Source organism: Megalops cyprinoides, chromosome 12 (genome assembly GCF_013368585.1).
Source record: "Megalops cyprinoides isolate fMegCyp1 chromosome 12, fMegCyp1.pri, whole genome shotgun sequence".
Lineage (NCBI taxonomy): Eukaryota > Metazoa > Chordata > Actinopteri > Elopiformes > Megalopidae > Megalops > Megalops cyprinoides.
The window spans coordinates 31,417,272-31,437,527 of record NC_050594.1 but is presented as its reverse complement, the minus strand read 5'-3'; the positions used below and the strand labels follow the sequence as shown (position 1 = coordinate 31,437,527).

The following is a 20,256-nucleotide window of genomic DNA, read 5'->3' as shown; positions in this document are numbered from 1 at the left end:
CAGCAAGAAAGCTAGTGAAGATAGGAAAGAGGAGCTAAAGCAGAACAGAGATCCTTCAGTTGTGATAAATGTACCGAGAAGAAAAGCTCTCAGGGGGGACCCGCTACTGTAAGCGTATTCAGCAAAGTTACAGAACCGTGTACGTACAGCGCCGGAGATGTCACACATTCAGAAACAAAAGCAACAAAGACAGAAAGAAAAACTGAAAGATACAGGACAAGTATCACAAGCAGAAAGAAGCCAGATAGGCCTAAATAACAACCGAATCTATTAGATGCAACAAAACAAGTTAGAAAAAATACAATAAAAATAAACTGTAACAGAAAATGGGATAAAATAAATTAATTCTCTGTTATAGTGACTGATTTCCTTATTGTATTGATGTTAATTCTACTGTTTCAATAGCCCTCCACCAGGCCACCCACTTCTCTTTACCAAAACAAGTATCCCTGAAAGCACGAAGGCTTGACTGTTACCATAGAAATGGTGCTTGGAAACATGACGCTACCCGTAATCTCCAGGAAGTAGCTGGCTGGTTCGGAGTGTCAACACGCAGGGAAAAATGGACGATGCGCTACAACTGGGAGACAGCGGAGTGAAAAAGGTTGTAAGTAGAAAAGCCAGCCAGCTGGCTCGCAATATCATCTCAGCTCTGACACCTCACAAACAGTCGCACCACTCAGACAAATCTACGAAATGGTGTAAACAAATCGCTGTAGTGAATGGAAACCCCTCTGTTGCTTCGCTCAGGGAAGATTCAAGATAGCTAACGCTAGCTAGCTAACGTTACCTGGTTCAAATCTTTTTTTAGGTAAAGTTAACTAGCTGATTTCGTCAACAAGCTTCTCAAACCAGTCATTGTACCTGTCAAGATAGCTATCTTGCTAACTTAATTTACGGTTTACGAAGATACATTTACCTAGAATATAGTTCACTGGTACACTGAAAGCAACCTGTGAACTGCAGCTGAAGTACTTAGCTAGCTAAACGGTAGCAGCCACGTTGATATAACGGCTACACCTACAAACGTTAGATTAAATCTGTTTTGCATTTTGAGATTATTTGCGGTCCCAATAGTCGTACACTACCATAACACTAAAGCCAACACTAATTGTTACCGAGATCTTACAAAAGTTGCTTTTTCTGTTGATGCTATGCGCAAGGGTACAGTATGCTCAACGACGATTTCTTTCTCCCTTTTAATTGGTTTTACTACAGGCGGCAAAGTCGGGGCGAAGGGCACGTCAGGCGGCGGAGCATTCTTCGTCTGACGAGTCCCGACATCTAAAGAAAACATCCTCATCTAATTCTATGGGAGAGGTAACACAATGAACAACAATTTCATAACACAATTACAAATGTTGCAAACAAAAGTGTTTAGGTTTTTTTTACTGGTTTTGAATGTACAATATTTGTATTAAATATATTTCTGTTCTTGGCTCATGTCTGCGTGAATCCAGGAGGAGGAAGCTGAGGTATAGTGATCACAGAAATGAGTTTGGCTTGGGAACTTTTTTTGCAAACATTACAGAATAACTTTATACCATTTAGAGGAGATTTTATGGAAACGTTAGATTGTGTAACGATTTACCTATAAAGCAACCTTTATTCATGCCTCATGTATGAATAAAGTGTTGAATGAGTAAAATCAGTGTTTTCTGTACTTGTTTACATTGATGTCATTTCATTGCAGATGCAAATTTTCACGTGAATCATATGATCCAAAACTCCCTGCATTCTTGAACAGGAAGCTCACTTGGTATAAAGTTATATTTAATTAACTGTATAGACCTAATAGGGGTTATTTGTAGACACTTGCTTTGCTTCTTCTGGTAAAATAGAACAACTTTAGTATTTTTGATTGTGGACATGAATTGTAAATCAGAAACGCGGTGGGAGACTATGTTTCGCTAGCTATCTTCACACATTTATACACTTTGTTCCTATTATTGTTATACAAAATGGTGGTTTTGCAGAGAAAAAAATTAAACAAATGAATGAGTTATTATGTAACAGACACCTGATCTGCTAATGAAGTCATTCAGACCTATAACTATAATGCAACAAATATAATAATTTGTTATAATAATCTGTGTTCTACCTTTTGCACTTTTGTTCAGCATTGGCACACCAGTGTCCCATTATGTCAAATTGTAATTTTGATAGCTCTCCAAATGATATAGGGGCATGAGCTTGGTGGTATAATAACTGCACAGTCACATCTGAAGACTTTATCGTAGAGATTTTGTGCATTACAATGGACACTCTTTGGCTGAGCCATGTTTGTGCTGAAAGGGAGATATGTTTTAGCTGTGGCTTGCTGCATTTTAATTCATGCTTCTGTTGTATATTAGTTTGGTGTGAATATTCGTGGTTTCCTTTTGCAGTTAAACACTGAGAGTGCAGGCAACTGTAAATGAGCACATCAGAAGATGATCCTAGTTGATTTCCGTGCCACTTACTTCAGATTGTGCTGGAAGCGTCATGTAGTAATTGTAACACATACCTGTAATGCTAGAGTGCATGGCCCATCCTCCAGCCTACCACAGTGCTGTGGAAATCCATGGCGTCATGAGCTGGGTGCACTACAAATTCCTTTAGCATTTAGGCTCACCTATTTTCAAGGTACAATGTGACCTGTGTTTGGTACAGCATGAGGGAGTGTGGCTTGGACTTTCCAGCACTTGCTGCAATGATCTTGCATCATTCTGCCAGTCCCGCTGTGGGATCTGAATGTTAACAGCACTGCAGGCAAAAAAGTCCGCCTAGTGGGCTGAACATGTAAGTGCACACCTCTGTGTTCAATATCAAAGGCCTGAAACCGATGCTGTTAAGAAATCAAAGAGGTTTGCGTTGTAATTATGCCAGACGTTGTCATTGCTATGCAGAGAAAAGCCGGAGCTAGATGTCTACCGCTGTCCCGTATTGATCTGCACTCTCTGTGTCTTTGTTCATATTTGCCCTTGCTCTGGAGGCTGATCTCCCAGAAAATAATTAGCAGCTTAATTGCTTTCTAAGTCAAATTGGAAATGGCATATGACAAAGACATCTGCTTTTTTTTTTTCTTTTTTTCAAAACACTGGCATTTCAAATATGGAGGTCTTATTTTTGTCCCCGAGAGCCGCAAGCTGTAAGCAAGCCAAATTCCCCAACCAGGAATTCCAGCGATACTTTTGCAATAATCTTCCCAAATTAGGCCAACTTCCCCAGTGTGAATTTGGGATTCTCGCGCCCCCTGCGACCTGGCGTCCACATGAAATACATTTTTCCAAGGTGTCGTGCGACTGGGCTGGTTTATTTGTAGTCTGGATGTTTTATTAGCCAGTGTTTATTTTCTTTATCTTCCTCTCAAAATAGTTCAATGATTGGTCACATGTGCAGCTTTTTTTTCTTGCCATTTTTGACCTGAGGTTGAATTCCAATAAAAGGTTGTTTAAAGTTTAGCAGGACACGGTAATAATTGGTGCCTCTTGCCACCTTAATTTGCACTAGACCAAGATTCTTAATGTCTTGATCCACCGCTGAATAAATACACATAACGCACAAATGTACCTACTGTGCTGACAGTATTTAAAGGTAAACTACTTTTTGTTTTCCACTTTCCGTTCACAGCTGAAGAAATATAAAAGGTGCAATGGTTACCTGAATTTTGTTTCATAGCTTAGTTGTTGTTTGGTAGGGAAATTCCACTGGTGTAATGTCTGCTTGGATTTCATTGGTTAAACCTTGAAGAGGGGGTAAAAATACTGTACAGGCCTTCCACTTGAAGTCAGAAAACCTTACTCTGAAACTTGTTGGGAGAATATGAACACCATCTTCCCTTGAAAGAGGCAGCACAAGCAATTTTTCTTTCTCCTCCATAAGTCTGAGATTTCATAAATAGTTAGCCAAGTTCCAAAGATTAAAGAATGAGCGAATTTGAGATCACACCTGGTCTTTGTCCATCAGTGCATCCAAAGAGAATACACTATGGAATGTGTATACTAGCTAGCTGCTCTTGAGAAGTATGGCTACTGGTTCTTTGAAGAACATTATTTACAGCTAATCATGATCAGCTGTGTAATGCTTCATTGGATAAATATTACCTTTATACACCACTGGTACTTTTCAGTGAAAATATCTGAAAGAGGAGTCATTGATGTCATCTCCTAACTCCTCTACTTCAGTTTGTACATACTCTATGAATTGTTAAAAGATAACTGCAGTCAAGTACTGCTTTTAAGTTAACAGATTACTAGTATTACCTGCAACTTTAAATCGAAGAACAAAAAGAAGTCACTGTAGACACCATTGACTTTTGTGTCACTAGGCTTTCATGTTGTACCTCGCGTTGCTAATTCTTCTACATCACTAAATATGTATGGCGAGTTACAGTAGATTGGATTACTACAGCTGAATGTGTATGTAGTGACTGTAAGTGAGTATTCATGTGAATGTGTGTTAAATGGGACCTTGCATTTTTAACACTTCAAACCTACGTACATGGGAGCTTATGGGTACATGGGAATTGGTCTTACTTTCACAGACATCTTAGCGTTTTAAATGTGCGCCTTACAGGGTAACCAGAAAAAAGTTACAGTGGACTCCTAATTTAGCAAAGAAAATATTCTGTACAGTAAGAATAGCAACGCATAGCATCTGTCATTTATACATCCATATATGGCAATGCAAGTCATTTATACAGAGCAACATCTCTAATTTGTAATGTAAAAATTCACATGTAAAGGCTTTCACCATGACAGCACACTCTGATAAGCCCCTCTGCAAATTTTGCAATTAAAAGTACAAATTATAATGCATAAGTAGGACTGTTCTCCCTCAGTAGTATTGAAAGATCTAAATTAAACATTCTTTAAGACAAGTCCCCTGTGAATTTCCCTTTGTACCCCCTTCTATCATTTATCAATGATTTCTGAATGCCTTGGGATAAGAGACCGTGATGAGGATTTCTGACAACTCCCAGATCGATACACAATTATTACTTGTGACCCTATGCAGGGAAGCGTTCTGAGCCAACTTCTGACTGTGCAGCCATTAAAAGCCTGCACCCCCATTCTTAAAGGATTTTTCTGTGGGGTAATGTTTTCTTTATAGCCTTCCCTGATGAGGTCCCACCAAAAGACAGCCCACATAGATTTTCCCTAACTGACTGTAAAGGCAGGATTCACCCCAAGGAATCTTTGCTGTATTGATAAGAAGCCACTTTTGTCATTAATTTGGCCTCCCTTGTCCTTGTTGAAATCCCATTTTTCGCTAATTGCATGAAATTACTTGTCCAACTTCAATCTCCCATCTTAATACAAACACAGAATGAAGCCCCCCCCCCCCCCCAGCCTCCCCCCTGTTTTAAATGACGGCATTTGGATTTATAAATTGGTTTGGTGAAGGAGCCGGCCGAGACAGATTATTTCCTCTTTCATGTCGAAGGGCTGAAATTCCTCCAAGACGCTGTGTCCTTTCCAGACCCAGTTTGGTAATGAGAATTGCTGTGCTTTTTAAATTCCCCCCCCACCCCCCGCCTTCGCTTGTTTCTTCAAGTGCTCTCTGGAATTCATCCATTCATGCGCCTGTCTCGGAGCCCCCCGGCTGGAGTGCCATGATCTCAGCGCGAGCAAGCCCCCTGCGCTATTTTCAGAATCAAAGAATGAGCGGGAGAGGGTCATTTTTCCCCTGGAAACCTATTTTGGGTGGCGGGCCCAGCCCCTGGCAGCCCTCGGCGTGGTTCCCACACTCCCTCCATGCGCCCGTGCTCTGCTCGCAGTCCGCCTTTTTGAGGGCAAAGGATCTTGGGAAGATGGCAGATATGTGCTCCATGGTGATCGAGGGCGACTGACTTATTTGGCGCTGCGTTTGTTGTGAATTGATCAGGGTTAATTCGTGCAGCTCTATAAAAGCTGCTCGCCCTCTGGTGTTTAACCCGAATTACTTGAAATTTGTTAGGTTGTCGTCGGTTCTTATTTGTTAAATTTTGGATGTGTTCGCTTTGTCTGTCCGTTAATGAGCTGTGCCCTCAGCCATCAATGATGAGGAGACCGCTTTGAATGAGGGACAGACATCTCAGTGCGATTTACACACAGGTATGCGGTCTTTCCTGTTTCTCAAGGTCACTGTTCCTCACACCTTATGGCTAGTCCGGTTTTAATTTAGGTGAACAGGGTCAGAGCTAAGACAGGGGTTTGGCCGAGGCCCAAATTGTGTCTGTTTCTCGCCTCAGGGACCCCCACCGAAACCGCCCCGTCGGCAGGGAGGGTGGGCAGAGGAGACCCCTGGGCCCGCCTCAGCTAAGTGAGTAAAACGTCTATCCATCCCTTTGCTCGTCAGCACCAGTGTTCAGTCCATCCTCTCTGGCCTCTGAAGAGCAGCTTCTCAGGGGCAGAAGGGTGTTGAAGAGATAAAATGTCATGTTTTCCATGAATGTGAGGTTGTTTAAAGCATTGGTCTTGAATGCATGGTGAATTCAGTCTCAAAATGTCAGTACTACAGTTTGCGTAGTTTGTAATTTGAATTGCTGCTTCGTTGCTTAGTGAGTGTGTCACTGTACTGGTGTTTGAAAAGTATATGATTCACGTATACGAACTATACGATCAGTAGATCCTGATTAAAAACTATTAAACCAAGTCAGCAAGACCCCAGAGATGCCCCATTGCAAGTGAATGAATGAATAGAGTTACAGTGTTGTTTAATTTCTTGTGTAGTCACTTCCCAGGAATATTTGTGTGTCAAGAACCAGTAAATGTATGAGCCAGGTCTTCACTGGAGTTTTTTTGTTCCCACATAAAAATAAACAGCTTGGGCCAACATTTTTTCCTCACTATGACTTCTGTTCCTGAGTGCTTCTACCAGGATAGCTAGACGCTAAAGTGTTTTTTGGGGGGGTTATTTTGGTTTGTTCTTCCCTACTCCTCTCTCCTCTGGCGAGAGAGACCGGCTCATGCAGAAACCAGCGTGTGGAACTGCACAGACGGACTTAGTTGGCCTTATTTGCGTGGGGTTTCTGTGCCAACAACGCAGGCATAGACAGTGGTGAGCCCGATCCATCTTGCGCTGGAAGGTCGCGGCATTGGTCCCCTGTGCCAGTCTTAGTCGGCTGGCTTTCCGGGGGCCGGGGGGTGGGGATGTATAAGGTGTTAAGGGCCGCTCGGGCATTGATCCTCTCTGAAACAAGGTAAGTAATGGCCCCCCCTGGACGCGGCAAGGACTTTTCCTCTCAATGTCACCCCTCACGCTCAATCATCGCCGCCCTCCACCCGCTAATCCCGGTGTAGAAACGCCGGGATTTGCCGATCTATCACTCCTAATTGACACTAAATGATCTGTCAGCTTATTGATGAACCTTTGGAGCCGGGTTGTCACAATATATTTTATCCCTAACAACTTTTTCCAGACAGTTTTACCATGTCCATCGCCCTGCCGTACATGAGTCTTAATCAAAGGCCTGTAATGTGTGCTTAAACGTTCCCCCCGCTCCCGGGCGGAATGCACCTCAAGGGCAACAGGGCGGGGCCCCATCTAACCCGTGCAGCCAGCGCTCCTCTCCAACCACAGAGCGTTGCAAGGTCAGCTGACCAGCAGGGGCAGCAGCTGCGGCAGTAGATGGTAGTGGGGTATGGGTTCTGGTAGCAGAGAGACAGGGAAACAAACAATATTTCATTTGCTTCTTGTTTACAGTCTCACCCTTACAGCTGCATATGGAAAAAGCTTTACATTTACATTTACATTTATTTATTTAGCAGACGCTTTTATCCAAAGCGACTTACAAAAGTGCATACAGTAAGTGTAGCAACAGTATACGATACACCTTCAAACAGCAAACTTCAACAATTTCAAACGGCGCAATGAGCGTCAGGGTAAAGGCGGCAACAAGAAACAATTTAAAAAGCACAGCAATTTACGACAGCACTGATTGGGGGGGGGCAGCAATTGTGTGCTGGGTCAGTCCAGGTAGAGTCTGAAGAGGTGCGTCTTCAGGCCCCGTCTGAAGGAATGGGGTGAAGGAACTGTCCGTAGCAGGACAGGGAGTTCGTTCCACCACTGGGGAGAGATGTAAGCGAAACGCCGATGTCTGGCAGAACGAGCACCTCCTGCCTTGACCATGCAAGGAGCGAGGCGTCCAGTTGCTGCTGAGCGCAGGGGTCGGGCTGGGGTGTAGAGCTGGATGAGTTTTTGGAGGTAGGTGGGGGCTGTCCTGTTAAATGTACAACTGTGCAACAAAAGCCCTCATGACTCTAGGTAGCAGCACTTTCATTGTTTTAAGGAGCAGGGCTCATCACTGAAAGGTTGTTGGTTCGATTCCCTGCCGGGGAAGCTGTTTAAATTGATACAATTGTAATGTATGTAACCCTAAATAAGGGCATCTGCTAAATAACAACACTGTAATGAGAAATGTGACATTGTTTATGTATTAGTCATCTTACTGCTCAGATTCTATTTACATTCAATGTATTAGTATAGTATTAATTATATTAATACTGTGTATTGAGTTAACTGAAGGTACAGGGGACTGGGGTGTTTGCAGGGAACTCAGTATCAGGAGTCGGTTCACGCCGTGGTCCCGTGCTGTCTCCCGCTGGCCTGAGCCTGCACTTTGCTCCAGGGTCTGAGGATGTCAGGGGGTCATGGTCGTTCCCTTCCCGCACCCCGGGAGGCCCTGCTCTGGCACAATGGCCCCCTGCCAGGGCTTGCAACCTCTGCCCCCAACCCCCTGATCCCCCTTTGCTCACCACGGCCCCCTAGCTCTGAAATGGCTGATAGTGGTCTGCAGAAGCCCTCGTGACTTTGGCAAGAAAAGGAGAGAGCACTCGAGTACAGACAACAGTGTGAAAGTAATGTAACCTTACTGAACCTTACTGCATATATAGGTAGGCATGATTAATATTCCTGAGGAACATATGGAAATATATGCCGTTATTATATACAGTTTTCCTCTGCTATTGATGAAAGAAAGCATTTTTATTAAGAAAAACAAATAATCGAATTTCTGTTTCAGTTGTTCTGTTTAGCTTACAGCTATTAACTGTAAACATTTATATATAAATAAAACTAGGTTATATATATAAATGTAATATCATACGATATATGAAATGGAAATGAAAATTTTAAATTTTATTCATTGTTAATTTGTTTTGTGTAGATATTTTTTTTAAATGATCATAAACAGAATGTCCAAATACTGAAAAAGTCTTTCCTCTGAACCTGTGTGTAACGTAATGTATTTCTCACTGTATGTGTAGTAGGATGTTTTTCTCTTCTTCTTCTGTCCAGTAGGGGGTACTCTTCAACAAGCAGTGGCATCGCCATGACTGAGTGGCATGTCGGAGAATGAATGCTTCATAAGATGAACCTTGTCTATATGAAAACATTTTGAAGTAGTAACTAATAAGGTTCTCTGCATTGAAACCCCTATTTAAAGTTCCTTTCGTTTTCTGTGCTTTAAATTTGACAAAGCAATACTTCTGTTCCACACTCAGCTGGAACATTTTCTTCAGTTTATTTATGCTGAGAGTGGTGGACTTGCATTTTCTCTAACTTTCCAAAGCATTTTCCATGAGAAACTGCAATGGTTATAATGTGTGGTGGAACCGTGATAATCTATGGCTACGATGCGTTTTTTTCGCATCGTATGAAGCATGTGTATCCTGCTTCATTCTGAGATGTTGGCTTTTTTCAAACCTATTTGCCTCCACCGCTGCTGACGAGATAGGACGCGGTTCTAAAAATAAAGGTGTGATGGTCAAGCTGGGCCGCGCTAATGTTATGGGTCCCGAAATAGAGCTCTGGTCCTGCGGGGAGCGGGCCCGGGACTTGGCAGGAGTGGGAAGATGGAGCCGGGACCTGGTCCCTTTAGGAAGACCTGGTGCCGAATGTGTCATCAGTGCGTGACAGGCGCAGCTGATGTACAGCAATGAAGGATGTAAATGTTGTCACTACTTTCTTTTCAAACAGTTTTTTTTCTTTTTTACTCAAGGTATTTTTTTGTAGTAAATGAAAATAATAAATCATTAGCTAAAGTTAGGTTTATATTAAACAAACATTCTTGATCTAGGAAGTCAGGCAATACACGTTTGGAGATCCGTTAAAAAAATGTCAGCAGTCAGAGGTTGACATTAGTGATGCTGCTCGAGGAGTAAACTGAACGCTTTTTCTTTATTACCGATGGCAATGCTTCTGTTATTTCCATAGTGACAGGCTTGGTGGTGAATATCAGCCATGAACAGGAGTGGTGGACTGCGAGACAGAGGGAGACGTGGGACACAGACATGTCTGTCCCTCTGTGCTTTAGCTCTTCACCTCTGCTGCTTCCCAAATAAAAGGGTGTCGTGTAGCTGTCGCTCTCTCATGTCATTAAAGTGCTGCTTCAGCATCGTGTCAGGCATCAGTAGTATTTGTGGCGTTTACACGCCCAGAGTCTTTGGGAGCTGGATGGGTAAGGGCTCAGGGGGCTCTAATTAGGCGTTCTGGGGGGAGACATGACTCTAACAGCTGCCCATCTCTCCCTCCAGGTCTGGGAGGAGGCGCTCAACTGAAGAGCTGGAGGAGTAAGTAAATGTCTCAGACTCATTTGTGTTTTTTTTTTTTTTCCCAAGCCCATGACTTTTTTTTTTCCCCCCACCTCGGGTTTCTGATTAGCAAAAAATGAAGTGAAGCACCAAACGAAATCAGGCCGCTTTAAATTGTTTGTTTGTGCCTCCTTTTCCAGACAAGAACAAAAACACATATAAAGGAAATTGCCATAGAAATTGTCCTTGGTCGCAATTAATCCTCGTCCTCCAAGAACAATCACTCAGCCTGATGAAAAGCCGGGGCTGTCATCACCTCTGGTGATGGTGGGCGCCGGCGTCCTCGGCGCGGCTGTCTCTGCGGTCCCGGGCCTGTGCGCGGGCGCTCGCTCAGAGGAGCGTGCCGTCGCATGTTTTACTCATCAGCGGCGCATGCCTGCGCTTTTGAGTCATGCAGCGGTGTCGGGGCCGGCTCGGACGCCGCGCGCACGGTAATGGTAACACTGTGCGTGGTCCAGGCGACAGTGTGCTCCTCAGCGCCGGTCCTCTCAAGCTGCCGCCGGACTGTGTGTGGGTGTCAGTGCGCTTTGGCCTGTGTAGTCCTGTGCAGAAAGGCTGAATGGTGTTGTACGCACACCCTGAGGCTTTGGAAAGGGCTACATGACTGCAAGCTTGTGGTAAAAGAGAGCTCTGGGCCCAAGCTAGTTTCCCGTCATCCCCATCTGTGCCTTCGCTTAGCCCGGGAAAGCGGACCAGGCATCAAAGCAGATCCCGGCTCCCGGTGATGACCTCACCCCCGGGGCTGGCCTGAAGGTGCTCAATAATTCATTCCCTCGCATTTCCTGTTTCCGCAGTAGACGCCTGCGACCGCAAACCCCCCAGGGCTCCGACGATGAAGGAGGTGAGAGCGTCTCGTCATACCTGAAATGCACCTCATACCTGCCCCACCCCCTTCCCCCAAGGCATGCTGGGTACCTGAGGTGGCAAGACACCCACCAGCACACATTCATTAAAGTACATTTCATAAAGAGGGAGTTCATTAAAACCGGTCCCCTCCATTCATCATCCACTGCTAATAGAGGAGAATAGCTGCCAGTTCCTCATAGTTTTAGCAGCCAAATTTCCTGATAGAATTAGTCTGGGGTCCTCTGTGGGAATGTCGCATGCTCTCATGCTCTCTTGTTAGAAATAATAAGACGGGGTGGGTTCAGTGCACGAGTGGAAACCTTTGCAGATGAAAGTGTAGGATTAAATTCGCATGGTCGCGTTCATACGAGCGTGCTCGCTCCGCGGTCTGACCGTGTCACGGGCCACACCTTAGCCTCGCGGGCACGCAAAGCACACTCTTGACAGCAATTGCTCACAGACGTTAGAATCCCAGCTAATTCCGTCTCCAGCTTTAACACTGTGGGGCATAAGCTGCTTTCCTCTACGTTACCCCTCTCCCAGTTGCTGTGCGTAATTCTGCGGCTGGTCAGGAGCGGCGGAGCGGGCATCCGCTGGGAACGCCGCCGCCCTGACTGCTGCACCCCGGGGCTCGGCGCTCCGCATCACAAACATGGCTGGGGTTGGGGAAATTTCAACAGAACGCAGCCAGCGATAATTGTTCCTTTGTTCTTTTTTCTCGCTGAAACTAGCTTGGGAAATAAGGTTGAAATTGCTCGAGCGCTCCCCTTAAAGAATGCGCCCACTGAGCTCGACTCCTGTTTGCACACTCTGCTTGGCCCATGTTTATTAAGGCATTATATACATATCAATGCCTGTCTCCGGGCTGGTGTTGCAGAAGACCGCTCGCAAAGGTGCTGTTTGACCGTTTGAATGCTGAACGTGGCTGTTTTTTTACGAAGACTGTCTGTTTTTCTGCTGTATTTTTAATAAGGAAAAACAGGCCTTTTGTTTTTAACAACTTTCTCATTTATTGATGTGAGAGCATAGATGGATTGGTCGATTGTTTTCATATTACTGCTTGACAAGTTTTGAAATAAATGTTGGTGAAGACGACAAACCAAGAGATTTAACCACCGTTTGTCCTTAACTTTGTCTTTGTGAAATGCAGGCGTTCGCAATATTTTTGAAATGCAGTATTTAATTTGGCAGGTTCAGCGATCACCAAAATTAATTAAAAACCATGTGCTGATATTGAGAAAGGTAACGCTTGCATCCGTTTTTGAAGTGAACATTAGGGACAGATTTTGAGTAAATCAAGGGTAAAGTTTTATGAAAAGCATCCCTTTAGTAACACCTGGAATGGATTGGAATGCTGTGTCACACACACACACACACACACACACACACTCGCACATGGGTTTGGGTCCCTCCCTGTATGAGCAGGTCGAAAGGTGATTACGTTGAGCGTGTTGCACGAGCGCTCCTGATTTGACGCCGGAGGCAGGGCCTTGGAAAATTGCGGTGGTCGAGGGTCGGCGAGATAGCCATGCGTATCTTGATTATGTCCCCTCCCCGTCGCCCCTGCAGGGCGGTCGTCTGACACCAGAGAGAACGCAAGACTCTCCCCACCCAGCCACCCCTATGTCCATCATCCGCCAATCATGTGTTAAAAAACAGTCACACGTCTGGCTTTTCTCTCTCTTTCTCCTCTGTAGTTCTCTCAGCCAGAGAAAGCAAACACAGGGACACCACAGTGTCTCTTTTGAAGGCCTTTTACAGTGTTTCACCTTGCGAGGGAATTTAACGAAAGGCTTAGGAACGCGTGCTAGCGTTCTGTTCTGTCTCGGAGCCTGTCGCTTATGCAGAGGTTGGCTGGTCATTTCGGAGAGCGCCCTATCTGGTGTCTGGAGCTGGGGGGACGCCGAAAGGTGTCCCCGGGTCCGGCCGACACGTGCGACCCCTGCCGGGAGAGGGCTGACATTCTCGGAAAATTACCCCCCCCCTTTGATATTTACACGATCGCCGGGGGAAACCGGCCGTGGCTGCTTAATGAGAGCGTGCCCGTCCCGGTCACCACCATAACCAGCAGCTTTGACAGACGTCCAAGACAGGAAAAAAAAGAAAACAGGAAAAAAATCGGAAATGGGAGGCATGACACAACGAGTGCCAGGACTCGGTTGCCGAGAGGTGGCAGCTCCCTTTGATGAAGCCGCCCTTTCCCTCCAGAGAAAAACAGCCTCGAGTGCTGCTGTCATTAATCCCCCCTTGACCTCAGACCGTAGGCTGAATCCCAGACCCATTTAAAAAGTGTTGTTCCCCTTTGGCTTAATAAACAAGTTTGCATATAAGGAAGCTAACCCGTTCTTAGCTCCGGTGCGAACTTCTTTCTGTTTGTGTTGAGAGTGCATTACTGGCTAAGGTGGTAATGTCATAGCTTGCGGCCGTTTGTCTGCAGAAGGCAGGGTGGGGGGGGGGGGGGGTGTGGGGGGGCAGTCCGGGAAGGTATTTGCGAAGAGCTGGACGCCGGGGCTTTTTGATGTCATTGTGCTAAGGCCATTAAATTTGATTGGGGGTCCGGGGGGGATGGATTCTGCTGAACGCTGTGCTTTGTAAATGAGAGGACAAAGTGTCACTGGGGCCTCATGAATATGAAATAGCAGCACCCGCATCTATTTGGATATCAGAAACACAGATGAATCTTGTCAGTAGCTAAACAAGTGTGGCGTCTTTAATTTTGCCTAATTAAAAAAAAAGAGAGGGAAAGGAATAAGTTGTCAATTGTGGAGATGGCTCGTAATTATCAACCCCTAGATTGACAGGGTCTCTCGTGTTCTTTTTATTAATGCATCAGTTCCATAGGGGGTCCAAAACGCTCAGAAACTAATATTTCTGATCACAGAAACACAGGGAATCAAGTTTGTAAAATGTATTTTTTTCATCAGGACAGCTGATTGCTTCAGATGTAATGGGCCTACTCTAAGCTGCAGCTGAACAAACTGTTCTTGACCAATTATGTATTTTTAGACCAGCGGGAGTCCAGAGGTAGAACCTGAGATGGGAGATTTTCGCGTCAAAACCGGATCTGCGTCCCCTGGCTTCCCCCTGGGCCCGCTGTTGCCTTTTCCTGCGGGGGTGCGGAGTTGTGGTAAGGGGGCTTGAGTTACACCCCCCTCGCGCCTCCCCTCGCCGTGTTCCCGTAAGTGCCGTCGGAGGCGCGGAAGAGAGGCGGGCTGCGCCTCAGAGCTGGCGTAGACGGGGGCGGAACGCGTCCAGCGGGCCCGGGAGCCCAGCGGCACCGACACAATGGGGAGATTAAAGGCAGCTTGCGCGCGGTCGGCCGGGGCGTCTGTGTTCCGGGCAGGCGCTCGCGTCCCCCCAAAGAATTTGGACAGGTTACAGCGGGGCGCGCCGCGAGCCCCCTCTCTCGGAGTCTAGACAGGAAGCGGAGCCGTGCCAGACCGGGGATTTCAACCTCACACCCTCGAGATGCATAACGCACTCTCCTCGGCCCTCTGAGCCAACAACTCCCACCCCCACCACCTCCTTATTTATTTGTCTGTTATCATTGTCTCCAAAAACCTGCGATGGTACTCCAAAAATAGCACTGCCTTAGTGTGGCTGTGTAGCGTTTCTCCCTGTCATGTGCTAATAAATGTGTACGAAAGTGCTTCACTTTCAGCACTGTTTAGGATTTTTTCTCCCTTCTCTCTCCCTTCTCTCTGTCTCTCTCTCTCTCACTTCACCTCCCCCCCCCCCCCCCCTTCTCCAAAGTCCATCTGAAATGTGCTGTGAAAGTTTGCCCTGTCCTTCTTGGGAGCGCCGCCATCCTCTGTCCTGTTGCGTTTTGCCAATTAAAGCGGGTTCCTACTGTTCGAGCAGCGGGCAGGCGGCTCCTGGCACCGCCGCCCCTGCCAGGCCGCGCCGTGACTTCCGACCCCACACAGATGGGCCTGCGCGCGCGTACCCCTGCACATGGCTGGACGCCGCCCCGGCCGGAGTGGCAGAGTGGACACGGAGGTCGGCGCGCTGGCCGCCGCGGGGTCCTCGGGGCGGGCGGCGCTGACAGGGCCCAAATGCTGGGGTAGCGGGGGGTGCTTTCCGGGGAGCCCCTGGCCCGCGCCCCGCTCGCAGCGGGAAGAGCTGCCGCCCGGCCCACTGAATATTCATGGCCGCCTGGCGAATGTGACAGGGCAGCTCCGAGGAGGACGCGGGAGAGGGAGGGAGAGAGCGAATCGGATGCTAATTCACACGCGCGCAAAAAAAAAAAAACCTCACACTGCATCTTCGCAGACTGGTTACAGTCAGTGATTTTACTTTACTTTTTTGCAACTCCCTCTTACAAAACAATTTCCAGCCCTTTTATGTGTAAAGTATCTGACATAACGTAGAGGTTACTCCGGTAATCAGTTTGGAGGTGTTCAGGTATTGTTTTAAAATACCTAATTAAATACTAATTGCTTATGCTGTGCTGTAATATGGATCTGCTGGAAAAAGGGCCCTATATGTGGTACAGTGATGGTGCAAACTGGAGTCTGAATGCTTCTGTGATGAATGTTCTGTTCGATAGATCTCTCCTGGTCTGGTGTCCTGATGGAATGTGTTTTGGGGGACTTGGGTCATTGTGTCCCTCCTGTTTCAGACATCCCCGTGATCCCAGACCTGGAAGAGGTGCAGGAAGAGGATCTCACCATGCAGGTGGCTGCCCCTCCTAGGTAAGCTGAAACCGCGCTCTCAGTTGATCTTCTGTTACAAATTTTTTACAGCCTTTCACTTCCTCAGAAAGATTCAGGTACGTGTGGTGTATTATGCGCGCACACACACATACTTTAAAGTGCTGTGCCTCTTTGGTTCAGCTTCTCTGCTGTGAGAACATGAATAAGACACAAAGCTGAGAGTGGCTGAATGTGCACTCTCTAATTCCATATATTAATGTATGGGCCTTCCCAGAATCCTCTCTCAGCTTGTGGTGACCCCCATAATGTCCTCCACAGTTCGCTTTAGCCGGCTTCTTCCCTGAGCTGCGTGTCCTCACAGAGGAGCTCTCCAGGCCTGCTGCGAAAATACCACAGCCTGCAGCCTGGCTATGACTCTCTCTCAGATCACGTTAAACAGAATCATGTTACTCCTGAATCTGGCAACTCGATCCATTTCCAGAAGGTGAAAATTTCTAGAACAACATTAGCAGAATGTGGATAAATTTAAAAGGGTTTTTTTTTTTTTTTTTAACTCTCCCTCGTGCCCGCCTCCTTCGGCCCAAGGCTTGCCTCGCCGGGGCCGGTCTTGAACCCGCTGGTGTGGGAGGAGAAGGGAAAAGCACGGCAGTGACTTTCAGTGTTACCTTGCCTCCCCCTGCGCCGCGGCGGTGAAAAACCTCTCGGCGGATAGTAATGTTACACAGAAATAACAGAACCGGGTGATTTATCCTCCTTTGCGAGCTGCCCTGTTCGGACGGACGGGTGTTGGGGAGGGGGGGTGGGCATGATTTACGGGCTGGGGAGGAGGCATGCCGACACGTGTCCGCTTGCTCCGCGGCGACGCGGGCGACGGGCGCGGGGCCCCCCATCTCCGTGTGAGATAATACCCACATTGAACTCATCGCGGGGGCAATGTAGCGTGTAATGCGCGGTAAGTAGGACTGGCGTGCGGCGCGAGGCCCCGGCCGCTTTCAGAGCCCCCTCATTCCACACACAGATAAGCAGCTGGGCTTCAATTTGAGGCCTTTACAGCCTGGCGCCTGTCTCCCAGCCTCCGTGTCCTTTAATGAAGTCTGCGTCCCCACCGCTCGTTAGCCCAAACTCAAGGAGGGCCATTTTCCACAGAGGGTGATTCCAGAGGCTGCAGAATGTAAAATGGTTATTGTCGTGATTGCCGTCATTATCACCGTTATTATTAATATTATTATTGTCGATGTCCTCATTGCCGCTTGCGGTTACTGGAGTCCCGGTGACATTCGTGTTAGAAATCAGCCAGGAAATCAGATGAGGTGTTCACTACCAGGGAAACAAAGTCTCTGACTCTGTAAAGGAATGAGCCTTCTTATATTATCTCTGCAGAATAAGTCTCGTTTGGATTATGTGTGTTTTTATTGTCTAATTCAAAAAAAAAAAACAAACACTTTGGCTTTTAACCCCCTTACCCAGCATCCAAGTGAACCGAGTGATGACCTACAGGGACCTGGACAACGACCTGATGAAGTACTCTGCCTTTCAGACGCTGGTGAGGCTAGCACCGAGGAGCGCCGCGCGCGGCGGCTAACACGGCGTCAGCGTGCTCTACACCTGCGCTATCTCAGCCGGGCTGGCGGCAGCTCCAGCACTCTGCCGCCCGGGAGGCCGTCGGTAAACGGCTGCATGTTAATGCATAGAGATGAGTCGTTTCATACTGGGTATCTAATTCTGGTGGACATCAGCTGAACTGAGTGAAATCACATGTAGAACAGCACCTTCCCATGCAGGGATTGTCAGAAAGGGCATGGCATCATGTTTCAGGTGCCTGCGTGATGTCTGCCATCATTTCCGGCTGTAAGGAATGGCACATACATAGACTCTTATCAGCCACGTTTTGGTCAAAGGAGAAATCTATGCCACATGTAACTGCCCATACAGAAATCACATTTTTTGTAACATATTGAGAAATATGTTTCAGCTCTGTATTGTGCAGCTCTAATATGTGCTATATTATATTTCTAGCACTATTTGAATATATTAATGGAAATCAGAAATAAATTGTAATATACAGAGAGGGCAATCATTTACCTGATTTATTCTAAATCTATCGATTAAGCTAAAAATCTGTTCTCTAAAATATATTCAGTGTATTATTTTTTGTGTGGGTGATGACAGTTCATGTCAGGGTTGTGTTTTTCAGGTGTGTGAATGTTTTCTTTATCATGGTTAATTTTTTGGGATTGGATTAATAAAAACAAAGAATTGTCATTGCTTTCTGCTTCATGTGACCAAAAATGGAGGACATCTAATTTAGTGGAAAAAGACTATTGCCATGGGCTGTGAGTGTTGCTTGAAAAAAAATTATCAGTATATTTTGCTCCCTTTATGATTTCTAGCTCAGGTAATGTAGTTTCTGTAGAATGATCACTCTTGAATGGCATGGAAAACACACAATTGTCTCAGTAACTATTTGTGTGTTGTATTTATATATTTACATTGCCTGTATTATCTGTGGGGCCAGGACTGGGTATTATATTTCTTTCTTTCTTTCTTTGTGTGCACACATACGCATGTGCATGTGATTAAATATACATGTTACATTACAAGAGAATTTCCTTCATTGCAATTGATCATGAATTTTTATGACATTGTACCCTTTTATGCTGTTAAGAGCATTTATTCATTACAATAGACAGAGAGACAGAGAGAAAGACCAAGTAGAAATTTTTTTGTATCAACAGGATCTGAGGGTTTGCATTTGACCATAGGGTTGTGAGATTTAAACCCGTGTAGACACTTACAGAGACTTGAGTAAGATAAGTGGCAGCATCAGCGTGACTTTGAATAAGGCGTTTTGGGAATGTGACACAGTGTAACTTTTGCAGGATGGAGAGATCGACCTGAAGCTCCTCACCAAGGTTCTGGCACCAGAGCACGAAGTCAGAGAGGTGAGTCCAAAAACCCCCAAACCCCCCATCCGCCCCGGCTCCCCCCTTAAACGCACCCGCTGTGCCGCGCTCGAAGGTGCGTCCGGCCGTTCCCGCAGCGCCGCGGAGGGCCGGCCACGCGCCTCTCTGGTAATTAAGATTTATGAAGTGTGGATTAACACACGCTCTCCCCCCTCTCCGTCCAGGAGGATGTGGGCTGGGACTGGGGTCACCTGTTCACCGAGGTGTCCTCCGAGCTGCTGACGGAATGGGATCAAGGAGAGAAGGAGGACCCGCAGGCTCAGCCTGTGACGTGAGGGCCCTTGCAGGACTGCTCCGAAAGGCCCAACGGGGTCTCGCCTGACCTCTCCCACCTCTCCACCCCTGCTCAGAACTCACTCAGACTCTATTCTAACAGGATCGCTGATAGTTTGTATTGTCATACACACTTTTTTTTAATAATAAAAATATCATGAAAACAACATTGGTAGAGGAGTATGTTTATTTTTGTGTTATTTTTAATGCTTTTTTTTACGTGAAATATTGGCACCAAATGTGGCATTTTTTTAAGGTGAAGGTAAGCACAATTATATGTCACAGAATTAAGCAGTGTGAGATTGTGTAACAGTGTTGATTTGCTGTCCTTCTGGCGTTGCGGTGAGGAAGTCATGATTGCTGCCTGACCACAGCCTGCCGCTTCCAACCCCTGATAACTGTGAAAGGATTTCAAGGTTAATAATCAGCTAAGCCGAAATCCAGTTAATTGTGGCGCAATTAACTCTGCACATCAAAGCACAACCCTATCATTATTGACTGTGCCATTGACTTTATCTTCCTGTGTTTCCGACGAAGCTCCCCTTTCTCCAGAATTATCTCAAATTCATTGAACAGATTTCCTATTGACGGCCCGCGGGCTTAACATACATTACACCTGTTTGTCCTACAGCTGCACGTTGTGCTGCAGGCAGATGAGAGCTCTGTGTTGTACTTGGGGTCCTGCACATCACGAATTTCGTGAGCCCAAGATGAGAAAACCACAGCCTCTGCTCACCAAAAAACCAGGTTCTCTAAATTGAAGGTACCGGCCAATTAACCAACAGTCCTAATTTTTTGGGTGCCCAGACTGGGTAAACCTTCAGAATCACTACCAAAGATACAAATTTACCTTTTGAGGGGCCATTAACCCTTTACAGCCAACCTCTATTTACAGGGGTGGGTCTGTCTGTGCTTCTCTGTTGATTTTTGTTTTTTGGTGTGGAGTGGCTTGTAATGGTGGTC

The 20,256-nt window shown here is 46.2% G+C and overlaps 1 protein-coding gene across 2 annotated transcripts; it reads left to right on the top strand.

Annotated features, from left to right (window-relative positions):
* The first annotated feature begins 537 nt into the window (after positions 1-537).
* LOC118786937 (intraflagellar transport protein 43 homolog A) lies at positions 538-19,396 on the top strand. Of its 2 annotated transcripts, none has more exons than XM_036542295.1 (9): positions 538-604; positions 1,219-1,320; positions 6,215-6,285; positions 10,500-10,535; positions 11,351-11,397; positions 16,024-16,096; positions 17,525-17,600; positions 18,937-18,999; positions 19,185-19,396. In XM_036542295.1, the coding sequence occupies exons 1-9, from the start codon at positions 563-565 to the stop codon at positions 19,293-19,295; spliced, it is 621 nt and encodes a 206-aa protein (XP_036398188.1). In that variant the 5' UTR covers positions 538-562; the 3' UTR covers positions 19,296-19,396. The 2 variants fall into 2 exon arrangements, with proteins under 2 accessions (XP_036398188.1, XP_036398187.1); XM_036542294.1 differs by having other exon boundaries at positions 558-607.
* The last annotated feature ends 860 nt before the right edge of the window (positions 19,397-20,256 follow it).